We start from the raw sequence: 14,324 nt of genomic DNA, 5'->3' as shown, positions 1-14,324 counted from the left end.
TTAGTTATTTTTTTTAGAACATTTTCTAGCATTTTATGTTTAAGAAAAACGGTATTGATCATTTTGAAAATGTTATGTTGTAGAATAATATTAAGTATCATAAGATTTGTTCTCAAACAATTTTGAAGTATAACTCCATTCAAATGTCGGAACACAGTTTAATGTAAAAATATTTGAATTTAACTCGTAGATATTTCGAAGCCATACCCGAAGGAAAAGCTGCCCAACGCCATCTGTACAAAGTGTCGGACAACTTGAACAGATCAGTTAGCTGGGAGTGTTTAACGTGTCCGCCAGTGAGCGCTCCAAAAAACGAAACCAAATCCAATATTTCCACATCTTCCGATATCAGGTACAACCAAAACCAGTTGTAAATTGTACATTTAAATACCATACATTTTAAATTTGAATCATTCCCTACACCAAAAAGTAACGGAAACCAAAATAGCTCCTCATATAAGTGTTAACAATTGTGTATATTTTACATAATTTTTTAATCGATACATTTTACTTGCAGTGACTCCTTCCGACTCAGTCTCAGAGGGCTGGAATCGGCAAAAATCCCTCAGGACTCGTGGCCGGTCAGAACAAATTCGTGTTTATTCATCCGGTCGCACTTCTCGGACTTTCCAAATTCCAAATATTACGTCTTAGAATGTTTAGGTAGGGACGAAAATACATTTTAATATATAAAAACAGCTACATGTAAATAGTATTGTTTATTTTTCGGTCTTTTTGTCAGGTCCTCAAGTTCCAAAAGTGATTTTGATGAACGTCCATACAAATCAAAAAGTGATGACACTGAACAACTACACACAGTTAGCGGCCAAGTACTCTACAATGGCTAAGCCAAACATCCAAATCATGCAGGTATTAACGGGGTTTTAGCTAGCTTGACAGCTCATTTTTTGTTTTATTTAAAAATATATTATACTGAAACGCTAAATCATCTAATAGGTACCTATTACATAGATATATTATATAAATTGAATGATTTTTCTGTTCGAATAATTATGAAAAACTCTTTGCAATACATTTGTCCAACAGCTCCAACTCTGATCATTTGCACTGCATGTGTTTTTATTTTTTCAGGTGGAAATCGAAAACGGTTACATTGCCCAGACGAAGCTCATGTTGCCGCCGGCCTTCAAAGAGTATGATGAAACTGCGTTTCCGTTCATTTTATACGTGTGAGTACCGTTTAAAAGAGACACTTTTGGAAAAGAAAAATCCCCCCCCCCCGTCTTATATTCAAACAATACCGGTTTCGTATTTGATTCATAGGAAGGGGAAGCCCGGGACACAATCGGTGACCGAAGAGTGGTCGGTCGACTGGGCAACGTACTTAAGTAGCAACCGGAATATCATCATAGCCACGATAGACGGTCGCGGTACTTCGGGCCAGGGCGACAGGACCAGACAGTCCATATTTTACAAGCTAGGCATCATGGACATCCAGGATCAGTTGTCCGTTCTACTGTAAGTATTTTAATCCAAGTCAAACGTTGTGTTGACCATCGTCGTGGTCGTCGTTTGACCGAATGGCTGTGTTTTAGATATCTCAGAGACACTTTGAAGTTTATCGACAGGGATCGCATTGGGATCTGGGGAAAAGGATACGGTGGATACGCCACCGGAATGATGTTGGCCAAACAACCGGCCATATTCAGATGTGCGATAGCCACGTCTCCGGTTACGAACTGGGCACATTTCGGTAACGACAAACTATACGGTTTATAACAATCAAAGACAGGCTAAATATATAAGAGTATCGATTGATACAGGTGTTAATAAGACGTATAAATCTATTATGATGATAGATTTCCCATATAATTAATACATACCGTCATTATAAATATATGTTATAATGACATAAAAATGTATTAAGGAGTAAATATTTTGATCATTTATTATCAGCGTTTCTGCTTATCAATATTTTGCCCTTTGTACCAATGCCCCTTGTAAGTCACAATATATATATTTCTTAAGAATTTAACAAGACTATCCACAAACATGTTTTTCTATTACTAAAGAGCGCCTGATGCCGATTTAAAAATTATCGTTGAAAATTTAGATTCTGCTTGGACCGAGAAGTTTATGAGCACTCCGAACGTGACGGACAACTACCGAGGATACGAGGAATCCGACTTGAACCGAAGAGCCAAATATCTGAAAGACAAGCTATTGTTACTGATACACGGCAGCGCCGACGAAACGGTCCACTATCAACACAGTATGATGCTAATAAAAGCTTTGACTGAAAGCGGAATAATGTTCAGACATCAGGTAAACAAAATTGCTTTAAGATACTAGGTTTTTCCGCAGTACTATATTCGCCAAGTGTTAAAAAACCAATCGGCATTTAATACAAAAAAATTGAGAAAAATTCGGGTTCTTAGCATTTTAGAAATCCTTAAAAAAATACTTTGGAAATTGTGTACCAGGTTTTACCTCAAACTCCTATTTTAAAGCATTTGCGGGTTGACATTTTCAAATTTTTTTTTGGGGGGGAATTTACTTATGCTGCTCTGATATCTAAACCGGACAAACTCGAATAAACTTCGGTTAGGCCGGGTGACGTATAATGGACTTAACAATGCTTGACATTATAATTATTTGGATAATTAGATTCGCAGAGTTGATAGTTTTTAAATGTATACCTTCTAAGCTTCGCATTACAGCTACTACACATAAAAAGAAATTAAAACAAACTGGAATGAAAATTGTTTTTAAATTAATTTGTTTTCCTAATAGTATTAGTACTTATTGGTATTGTAATGTCGAATATTCGAATGTTTGAGTGTTTCCCGTCAGTAGTGAATATATCATTTGAAGTATATGATTGAACGTCACGTGTATTGTTTTTTTTTATGATTCAAGACTTATCCGGACGAAGGGCATGACTTTGACGGCGCCATAAGGCACTTATTCCTCTCGATGGAGCACTTTTGGGACGAGTGCTTTGGGCCAATTGACTTCGACGACTGGGACGAGAGCCTGAGTTTTTTCACGTTCACCCAATAACCATCACTTTTGAATTCTTACTCCGCTCCTGCGTTAGACAGTGGGGTAAAAATTCAAAAGACACATAAAAAACAAATACCACAGGGTGATTAAAATCATTTTTGTACGTGCGCGACATTAGTATTGGCCATAGCCCACAGTCGACGTAAGTACAACAAGTACACCTGCAAGTTTTGACAATCTGTTGAAAAAAAAGGCAGTGCTTTTGTATTTTGAGCTGGCCGTAATAATATCATGTTTAGCACACTATTTAAATGATTCGTGTAAATATACTATATCGTTGTTAATGTAATATTATATAAATAAGCTAACGGCAAGTCCTATATGTTTGCCACTTAAATCGTCGAAACTACAGTTAATTAATTTTACAAACAAGAACCGTACAATGTCATAAGGGACTACTTAAAATAGTTTTGCTGAAAAAACAAAAACGGCTTTGGTCTAGTTTTTTTAACGTTTATAGCGAACAAACGTATTAGGATGGCACGAGTATAAATAAAAAATAAATATTCATAAGAAACTATAATTTATAAACTTGATTTGTCGCGTGTTCATTATTTAGTTTATAGAATTAAATATTATCAGAAACGATTGCGATATCACCTAAACATGTACAAACTGTTAGCAAAAGTGTACAGAGCGTCATCAAACTAGTACAGTTTTGCTAATAGTTAAAATGTTATTTACAATAATAATTGTTATGAAATGAAGTATAATAATTCAAAGTCGTTCGAAACTAATGTTGTTGTCCATATTGTTAATGTGTATATTATTATTTTGTTTGTGTTTGTGTATGTGTTTGTTACGTGTTAAGTATTTATAAGTGTTTTTGTGTTAACCCCAAATTAGACATGGAAAAATATCGGTGTTTGGAAAAAATTGCATGCTTTTTAAGTAGCATGCTACTGCCAATCCAAATAAACGCCACTCTGAAAAAACCTGCTTTTAAAAAAATTGTATAACAACTTCAATCACCTAGTGTCTTTAAACCTAGGTATCATAATGATTTTTCGTTTCTAGTCAATTAAAAAAAAAACAACTGTTATCATTATTGTGTACTTATATATTTTTTTTTTTAATGCATTCCATTTAAAAGTGAATTCTGTGAATGCAGTGATAATACTCTTTTAGATTTCTGAATGTGAATGTTACTTTTACTCATGATCCAAACACTGAGAAACATCCATCTTTTTTGGTTATCAATAAAACCGTCGAATGCCCCATTATGTTCAATTTTATGAAATAAGATTTTATTTTTGTACATCAACAATTTTTTTAACGTTTCATTAATATAACTTTATTTGTTTTTTTATAATCCATTACAATGAAATTTGGTTTTAATATTTTTTCGTATTGTACCATAAAATATTATGTACATGAGTATAAGCATAAAGGTAAATCCAGACTGTTTAAAATTGTTTCTGTATGGTTGACATCTCAAATTTTAATTTGACGGTCTACACATTAAACAAAATATTATGTACCTAGCTTAGTTGTTGTTAACTAATGTTGTGGTCCTTATAAATTTATAACGCACTGGTTAAAGTTAAAAATATTATCACTAAAATATTACACTTTATCAAACAAATATAAAAGCCAATGATTTGTGAAAGTATTCTACTCTTTAAAAAATTTTACAAATATCGTTTTTATAATTCGTTTAAGACTTGAACAAGTTACACAGTATTTGACAGTGTAATTCCTGTCCGTTTGGATCAAATGTTATTGCGGTTATATTTATTATTATTTATTTATTGTTATTTTAATTATTTATATTATTATACTTTATCATTTATATTTATTGTTATTATTGTTATTACTATTATTATATTTAGTTAAGTTATGCTTTTTGTCGATTACTCATACATTTACTTTCCTATCTAAATTGTTGTTATGTTTGTAAATTATTTTTATTTATGTGATCTCTTAGTGGACATAATATTCTGATTTGTTTTAAGAATTCGGCTGTGTTTTTATTATGATTATTAATAATAATATAATATTATAGTTTTTTTTTATTCCTAGCGTGTATTGTATTGTATTGTATTGTGTTGTGTTGTGTTGTGTTGTTTGATAATATTTATTTAAGCCCAAAGTACCAAAGTCCGTCCAAAATATGATAGTTATATTTAATTACTCGTCTGAACGGTTAGGTTCAACGTTTATGAAGTATAACAATATTAGAGCCTTAAGTATATATGTACATAATTTGCCATTACCTATAATATTATCGACATATGATTATATTTCATCGCTTTGAAGTAGAAATTTGTTCATAACAGTACCGTTTATTGTTTTAATTAATTATGCTAAATGACATATCAATAATTCATTCGAGCCTCTTCTAAATAAAATAGGTCTCTAATCGCACTATTGTTGCTAATAACTATATTATTGGGGAAAAAAATATATCAATTAATTTTCTATTGTTGCGCTTTAAACTATGTAAGTCGACAATATAACGTTGCTTTCTCGTTATTAACGTTGTCATAATAAGTATACGCCTTTTGTTTCTCTAATTGGATTAGATATAATATATTTTGTCGAAGAATTCTGTCTTTCGGTCAACAATTTGTGTTTTGACTAACTAGAGTAGGTGAAACCCACACGCATGACGAAATTAATATGACTGTATGGTTATTAAATTCGATAGTATTGTTTAAAATTTTTCTTAAGTTCCTACAGAATTTTTGTTTTGAAAACTCGAGGATATTTGTATTTTATTATTATAAATAAATAAAACGCATCTCTTAAAGCATTTTATTGTACATAGTATAATTTAATGCTTAATATACATAACTTTAAAATTATGATTATGTATTGTTGTAAACTATTATTAACACATCGCTGTTTATCCAAAAAAAAAATATTATGATTTTAAATATATCCTTTATGTTTATGCTTTGGCTTTAAAACCATAATTAATTATCTATAATATATCAATATACCTTGTATCGGTAATAATAAATACAAATTATAAGAAATAAAACGATTTCTTCGATATGCGTTTGGTTTCATTTTAGACGAGTTGCGTATTAGCCTAATGTCTATCGCAGTTAAGTATATTATATAGATTTATCTATGATTATTATATTAATGGCTATAAATATAAAATTGTACTATAGGGTAAGTTAACGTTAGAATGTGTAGTGTGTTTTGTATATTGAAAATAAAATCGCCATATTATTATAATTGTTTTTTTGTGTGTGATAAAATATTATTATGTTTATTCTGTTTTTGATGTATGTATTACTATTATTATTATTATAAAAAAACTAATAAAACTTTCAATTCACTTTGATATAGTTTCAATGAATTTGTACTGCCCAGAACGATTTATCAAAAGAACAAAACTATGTATATTATAAACATTGGTTAATTCGTATCTATTCTGTATACGTTACATTTATATACATGTGAAAACCGTGTATCAAGTTCTAGTATAAAGTTTTCATTAGGATGAAGTATTATATAAGTTATGGATACCTGAACAATTTATAAAAAAATTATATTTTTTTTTTTAATCTTAATACCTTTTGTTATGGTATTGTTAAACCGATACCTTCGAATTAACTTAAAATTATAAAATGCAAAATATGATATTAATATTGAATACAAGAAAATTGTGTTTTTTTCAACAAAATATGGTTTAAAAAACAGGGGTTTTTGTGTCATCAGAGAAAGATATAAAATTGTTATATTCTCTATCTCAATCTTATGGTTGTAATTCAAACATTCGTCGAATACAAATCTAAAGAAATCAAGTTATAAGTGAAGCAAAAATCAGGAAACTAAACAGAGTATCCAAGTTTTCACGATTTACAATTATCGACGAGTTAAAGAATTAAAGCACATTCGGATATATAAGTAGAAAAGTTAAAAGCTATGAGTTATTTCTGCTCCAATGCGGAGCTGAGAAGGTATTGTCTTAAAAAAAAACATATCATTGTAAAAGTGATATGTTTTTTTTTGTCTAGACCAACGATATTATTTAAATCTAACCTAACTGATTTCTTCGTGTAGCAACTCTATAGATCAGAAATCTTACTTGAAAGGTACCTTATATAGAGCCAAGAATTAAACAATTTCACCCCTTCCCTTCAAAAAGCGATAAACCCGGAAAATTACATTTTTACACCAGTTAATTACAACATTTTACAAAATGACATAGTTGTCTTGGATAAAAACGGCAAAAACGTAAGACAGACACTAATCGTATCAAACAATTGTTTAGCGCATTAGAACATTTACAATGATTTTATGAATTTTTGTATTTCTATCATCCACAGATTCGCAACGAAGCGTTTATTTAAAAGTAATTTTATCACTTTCAGTTACAATAATTCCTTGGGACTGGTGACCTCCACCGCTCCAATATTTTGCATCTCCACTACGTTTATTCAAATTCAATATAAATTTGTTCGTGACTTATTACGAGAAAAAAGTATATTTTAGCACAACACGTCGATTAGTTGACACTAATGCGTTTTAATTCTGTCATGATCAAAACTGGCAAATTAAATTATTACTCTTAAAATGTAATGACTTAATAAGTATGACAAAGATTAAATTTAAATAAACGTAATTGTCAATAATTTTAATAGTGACAAACTAAAATGTTAGTACTTTAATACAATTATTGTGGGGAAGTGTTTTAAATAATTAATAAGGCCTGTTTTTTTTCTTGCCCAGCTGAAGTCTTGACTTATTGTATAATATAAAAGGCGTTTTGGCGCGACCATCCAGTCATAATATAAAACAAAGAGATAAATCGTTGACTTAATTTTATACATTTTTTAGAAGAAAATATATACTATAAGCCAAAGTTGAAAACCATGTTCTAAATTGTAAAATGTGCGAGGGTATTTTTAATTACATTTTTACCTACTATTAGTAGTAAACACTAGAATTTAATATTCACATTAGCAATATAATATAGTAATTAAAATTATTATTTGGAGTTAAATCGGACAATATCAAATAAATACCGTAAGCAAAAATAAGATTTATATTTTTAGAATATACGATAGAATAGATACAAATCTTTCAATAGATACGACTCTCTCAATAGATACAAATCTTTCAATAAGTAAACATATTATTCACTCATGTTCTTAAACCGTTAATGATCAACGACAAAATACGAAATTTGTAGACAATCATATTAATTTTATATTTTGATTTCTAGATATTATAGTTTTATATGCCTTAATTCTATAAAACTTGCCATGTCTCAATATATGAAATATACACACATTTCAAATAGTTCACAGTTTATCCACCAATTGATTTATTTCCGTAAATCTTGTACATAAGTTCAAAGATATGCGGTATCCCAAGGGATAGGACAAATTGCATATTATGATAGAGATAGATGAGAGGAAATAGTTTTGGCGGTAAAATACCTCAATGGATCGTAAAGATGCATATATATATAAAAAAAAGTTAAACTATATAAAATATTTGCATACGCATCGAGTATGAAGTTCGATTTTCCATTTTCATTATTGCGTTATGTATGTTGTATAACATATTAGTTACGAAAAGTTAAAATGTTCAGAAGACAAATAAAAAACAATTTTAATACATACCACCTACATTGCATTTTATGGGAATAAAATATATTAAATTTAAAAATATATAATCTTAACAAGTGAAATGAATCGAATAGTTGTATAACAGTACCTAATAAAATAAATGTATTACAGGAGTTTTGACTTTATTACTTGAACCCATACTTATAACAGTCAAATAAGAAAATTAATAAGACTTTCTGTTTAAATCATTCACAAACTAATCACGAATTGCACATAAAAAACTGATTCAAAAGATAATAAAAGAACTAAAACTTTTTTATTTATTCTATGTAGTGTGAAATTTGTTTTATGTAAACTTTTCAACAATATTCATATTGATGATTACAATATTTTACCTTGCCTTTATTATATATATATATATATAAAGGTTTAATTTGTTTTATGCTCACTTAAAAAAAGTAATTTATTATATACTCTTCAACGCATAAGCAAAAACATGTAACGTAACTAAAAACTTTCACTTTTTTAGGTCAAATAAATTACTTTCTTGATAAATCTATCTAAATGCAAATATATACAAACATATTAAGTGTACCTATTGAAAAATGACTTTTATTTTGTTTTCGCGGAACTAATGTCGAACACTATATGTTTATGGACAAACGGTTAGGACTAATATTATGACGTGTCCTGTGTACAGATATTACAATAGCATGTCTATATTTAACGAAAAAAGTAATTTAAAATTATATCTGTTCAATATTTTGGCAAACCCGGGGTAACCCAACTGAAGTGTGCCGTGACGAAAAGCTGGGGTGGTTATGGCGACGCCGCATAGTCATTTATATTATGTAATCTTATTAATGTACTAGAAATATATTAAACCTATGGCTTCAATATGTATATGTTGTATGAAGATAATTTAAACAGGACTGTAATGAAACTAACGAAGGTGTATTAAGCCACGTAAAGGAGGGATTTACCCTGATGAACGCAATTAAGCAACGTTGCTGTAAAGTAAAGTGATCGACCACGCATTTTGGCACTCACAAAAGTGTATTACGCTGCTCTATTTCAAAAAAGTGCATAATGGCAGATGATCAGAACAACGACCGACCTGATACTTCAAAGAAGACTATAAAAAAAAATGCAGACGTTACTATGTAGTATGTACAATGTACACTTATGACAATCTAACGACATTATAATCAAACGCCAAGCTATACTCCCTTAATATTGTAGTGAGGTTTTAGCATTATTTAAATAATGTTTTATCTAAATAAAGCGATAAATAATAAACAAAAATCATATTTTGTTTGATAATTTATTACTATGTTATTTATCGCAAATAAATTCGTTGTTTAATGAAAGGTAATATTACATTTTAAGTTATTTAAAATATTTTATTTTATTTACAAAAAAAATGTTTTGAAATAATTTTTTGTTCAAATGTCAAATTAATTTTTTCTTTAATATCTATAAAATGTGTTAAAATAAATAATTATATGGAAAGAAATATTTTATCCGAAAATATATTATTCAGAAATCATCTTTCATCAGCAGAGTTTTGAATAAGGCTATCCGACGAACAAAATGTTGTTGTTAAAAAATAAATGTAAAATTATGTATTATTTGCGATGCGGGAAAAGGGAATCTATTGTCGGAATTTTCTAAAATTAAGTAAGTGTTATTTTCTTAATCTCGATTGATTATTGAACAATTTCCAACCGGATACAACTGTATATAACTGTATGAAAAATGACTAATTTATTGCACATTGAAGTTTGCAAATAGGAATAGTTTGTGAATGTTTTGGCGTTTTCATCGAAATCAGCTTTACAGACAAGATGTCTCGTTTCGCTTTCCACATCGCATTTATAATCTTGTTAAAAATCTGCCAACTCTATACACTATAATAAATAAGGCAAGATGTATTTTACTATTTTGGCTTACAGTACGGATGAGTTTTATTCGACTCGGTGAATTATGTGTGAATAAGCATATTTTAAAAAAGAAAAGTATAAGCTAGTAAAGTTTTACTTTCATTCCTTTGTTCCGCATACATCTTTTATTTTCTGAGACAAAGCAACTTCATGTCAATAGTATATACGGATGTATCTACGTCGTAACGACGACCTCATGTGTATCACATAATCTGGGTGATTTGTTTTTTTAAAGTTTGCGTGCCCTTGTGTTAGTTACGAAGCATGCGATGCCTTTATTTTATTAGCCGGGGAAACTCGAGAAAATTATATTTGTTTTATACATATTGCAGTTGATGTAACGACGATAAACAACGGATTTTCTGGGCGAGTCTTTTAAGGGGATAGATTTTCGAGTATATTATTATTCTGATTACAAAACTCGGTGAGCGTCAACGTAAACTAAAAAACAACAATAACAAAACCGAAAATATTATAATATAATAAACCATCCTATACATCCTGTTGTGTTCTAACGCTGACTTGTACACCGCGGTGCGATCAAGTGGATATAAGGATCGAATACATTGTCCAATACCTGGGAACGTATTATAATATGATATTTTTGTATTTTCAGCCTATGTTTAACAAACAAATCAACAATGTCGACAACAACATTACCTGATGATATTCTTTTATTAATCGTTTAAGCGTCAAGCCGAAGTGTGCCGTTGTTGATTTTTCAAGAAGCGTGTTATTTATAAACTTATTAATTTACAGTTCTTGAAATTTTTATATGAACTTCTACCGCAATAACATATTATAGAAGTTTATGCTTTTCGAATGATTCTCCAGTCTAGTTTGATGGAGCCAACAAATACCATGGAGCCGTCACATTCATTTATTTTCTTCTGTAACTCGATTGATACTAATTGTGATATTGCCAGTTTCTTTCAGAAAAAAAATATTACCACCTTCATATAGTTGGATTCTTAACAACTATGCATTTAGTACCGGCCATTATAGTTTTATGTTTACAAATACATAAAATACATAATATAATATTTATAATGGCGATTCAAACATTAAATTAAATTGCGAAGTCAGGAAACAAAGTTCCTCTCAATGATTTATACATTTTAAATGTCATAATGAAATATATTGGTAAAGTAGTTCCAGTTTACATCACTATTGCACACAATCTCGTTTATGATTTAGTAATTTTATTTATAAATAAAGGATTTAAGTAATATTAATTTGTTTATGATAAGGGTCAAATTCGTTCAGTTAAGACTCTTACTGTTGGTTAAAAAATAAATTTGAAAAATTGATATTTGCAAATTTAAATAAATATAGTGCATACGAATTAAAAATATTTTTTATAACTTTCAAGCTAAACTGTATGTGAAATACAGTTATTCTTAATTTTCCGAAAGTTTTAACTGTGTGAACTAAACCCCTTTCATAAATAATCGATTCAATGTATCCTAATCAACCTAACCAAAATATTGTTTTCCACAAAACATTTGTTATGTATGTAAAATATTTGTATCTATGGACAAATATAACAAAATGCAACACTGTTATATTTATTGTATTTAATTATTGTTAATTTTGCATCAACAATATTGTAAGCTCCTCGAGTATACATCCCGTAAGTACAAACCATGTTATTACTACATACAGATAATTTAGAAGTAAATTATAATTTATATTATACTAATACTGAAAATTATCAATTATCTCCTAAATTTGTACAAAAGTTATTGAGTATTTTCTTATCTAAATTCCAGGTACAAAAAACACAATGAATATGTCTTATCTCAATGTACTTCTTGGAGTTTTGTATTTTTCGTCGCGATGACCGTTATTTCGAGTCATCCGTGCGGTATAGTAATATCTAAGAAGGATAACCAATACTGCCGCATAAACGACTACATGGACGAGTCGCGTGAACCCGGCTTTAAACTGAATTCGTACGATTAATGTTGAAACGGTAAATTCAAACAAATTACCATTCGTAAAATGTTATATATATATAAATTTTTTTGCTTTTTTATTTAACAAAGATTCAACAAGATGTATGTGAACAACTGCAGTTTGTCAACAAATCATAAGGTACCTATGCTCCAACAAGATAAACAGTTCATTAGATAACATGTTCTTTTGCCAGTATTTTTTTCAGAAATAAATGAGTCCACGGACCTCTGCGCTTACAATAATACTAGTAAAAACAGTTTGGGTTTCGTTTAACTAATACATTACATCTGCAACTTGGCCACAATAAACACTCAAAAGTATGCGTGACGAGTAATTGCGTTCATTTCTGATTACACATTATTCAAATCCATTAACAGTTCTCAAATTGTACTTAGATATAAAACAAAATCGTGAGTTGTACTGTTCACGGTAGGAAGAATTGCTTCTATTTTTCAAACGAATCGATGCTTTTTGTATACATATATTATGTAAAAAAAAAACAGAATGTAAATGTTAGAGAGAAACCTAAGTATAACCTACAGAATTTCTATATTGTTAGAGGATAGTCATAATCAACGGCGGCGGTCCTATTCAACGATGACAGTTTCCATTGGAAAATTACAACCGGTAACTGTATAGTAGCGCTCAAAGCCGTTATAAGATATTACGGTCGATGGCTGCAAGAGCCGTCTTTGCAGATGAACCCAATGTTTTAATTAACTTAAGTAGCCCTTCCGAAATTATTATGAATCGCAATGCCCGTAAAATATAGGAGTCACGTCCGACGGTATTCGAACGTCCCCGCTGAGGCCGGACTATGGCTATAATGAAATGCTCTCGGTGTCCGAATTAATCAGCCTTAGCCTTGTTTATAACAGAAAATATTAATTACGGTATGTATACAAATATACATATAGTTTAAGTATTATTAGAATTAATTTTTTTTTTTAATAATTACAACAACAAACTAAAAACGGAACGCGCAGTGTGCCGTGCTAAAATAAATTATAATAAGCTCGGTTTTCATTTAAAAACGGCTGAGCGTCGAGTCGGATACGGATTTAACGCCGGACTTGTCGACAAATGCGTTTGATAATATCCGTTTGGCACATTGTTCACTTGTTGATTGCAGTTGTTTTTTAATTACAACTAATGCATTTTTGTATCATTAATCTTGATCAACGCGTAGTGATGAAATCACCGTAGTCGGGAAAATAAAATAATTATACCTACCACTTTTGACTGAATTGTTTATATTTTATTTGGGATCCTACGGTAAGTCTGTAATTTTTGTCCAAAGAAGGTACAAGTTCGTATACAATTTATCTAATTAAGATTGAATCAATAATTCTGAAATGTTTCGTTATGGAAGGAATATTCCCTCCATCATTGTGGGCATCATCATCAGAAGTTCTAACAAATAATGTATGTGAATCTTTCCATTCAAAATTTAATGCATATTTTTATCATCATCATCCATCACTATATACATTTGTTGATGCTCTACAAGATACCCAAGTTGATACATACATAAAAGTTAGAAGTGCCGAAGAAGGTATAATTCAACAACGAAACAAAATTACAACTCATAAATACAAATTTATAAACGTACAACAACAAAAAAAAAAAGATAAAGAAATTTCAACCTACGAATTTTTGAAATTGGTATGTTTTAAAAATAAACAAAAATGTAAATAATAATAATAATTTTTTATTTTCTTAGATATACTATATTAAATGTACAAATTAATTTTAGTTAAATAATAATATTTTTAAATTTCATATGTATTTTAAAATTGTGTTTTAATTTTTATTATTACTCCTACTGACTATGTGCACACCATAGATCTATAATAATATA

At 29.7% G+C, this 14,324-nt stretch overlaps 1 protein-coding gene across 7 annotated transcripts in view; it reads left to right on the top strand.

Moving 5' to 3' along the window:
* Nucleotides 1-5,774, top strand: part of LOC126842022 (prolyl endopeptidase FAP-like) — a 143,656-nt gene extending 137,882 nt beyond the window's left edge. For all 7 annotated transcript variants that reach the window (XM_050578878.1, XM_050578879.1, XM_050578880.1 and 4 more), the window contains 8 exons: nt 191-352; nt 518-663; nt 743-870; nt 1,093-1,190; nt 1,285-1,479; nt 1,557-1,714; nt 2,075-2,286; nt 2,881-5,774. In XM_050578878.1, coding sequence (XP_050434835.1) covers nt 191-352; nt 518-663; nt 743-870; nt 1,093-1,190; nt 1,285-1,479; nt 1,557-1,714; nt 2,075-2,286; nt 2,881-3,024 — 1,243 coding nt within the window. In that variant the 3' untranslated portion in view covers nt 3,025-5,774. The remainder of the gene's footprint in view (nt 1-190; nt 353-517; nt 664-742; nt 871-1,092; nt 1,191-1,284; nt 1,480-1,556; nt 1,715-2,074; nt 2,287-2,880) is intronic.
* Nucleotides 5,775-14,324: the final 8,550 nt, after the last annotated feature.

The sequence above is a fragment of the Adelges cooleyi genome, unplaced genomic scaffold, assembly GCF_023614345.1.
Source record: "Adelges cooleyi isolate 19-005CV unplaced genomic scaffold, UGA_ACOO_1.1 ACOO_flye_CR_arks_rails_tigmint_CR_PRNA_41, whole genome shotgun sequence".
In the NCBI taxonomy this organism is placed as follows: domain Eukaryota; kingdom Metazoa; phylum Arthropoda; class Insecta; order Hemiptera; family Adelgidae; genus Adelges; species Adelges cooleyi.
Note: the sequence above shows the minus strand (reverse complement) of the source record. Positions and strands in the feature narration are given on the sequence as shown.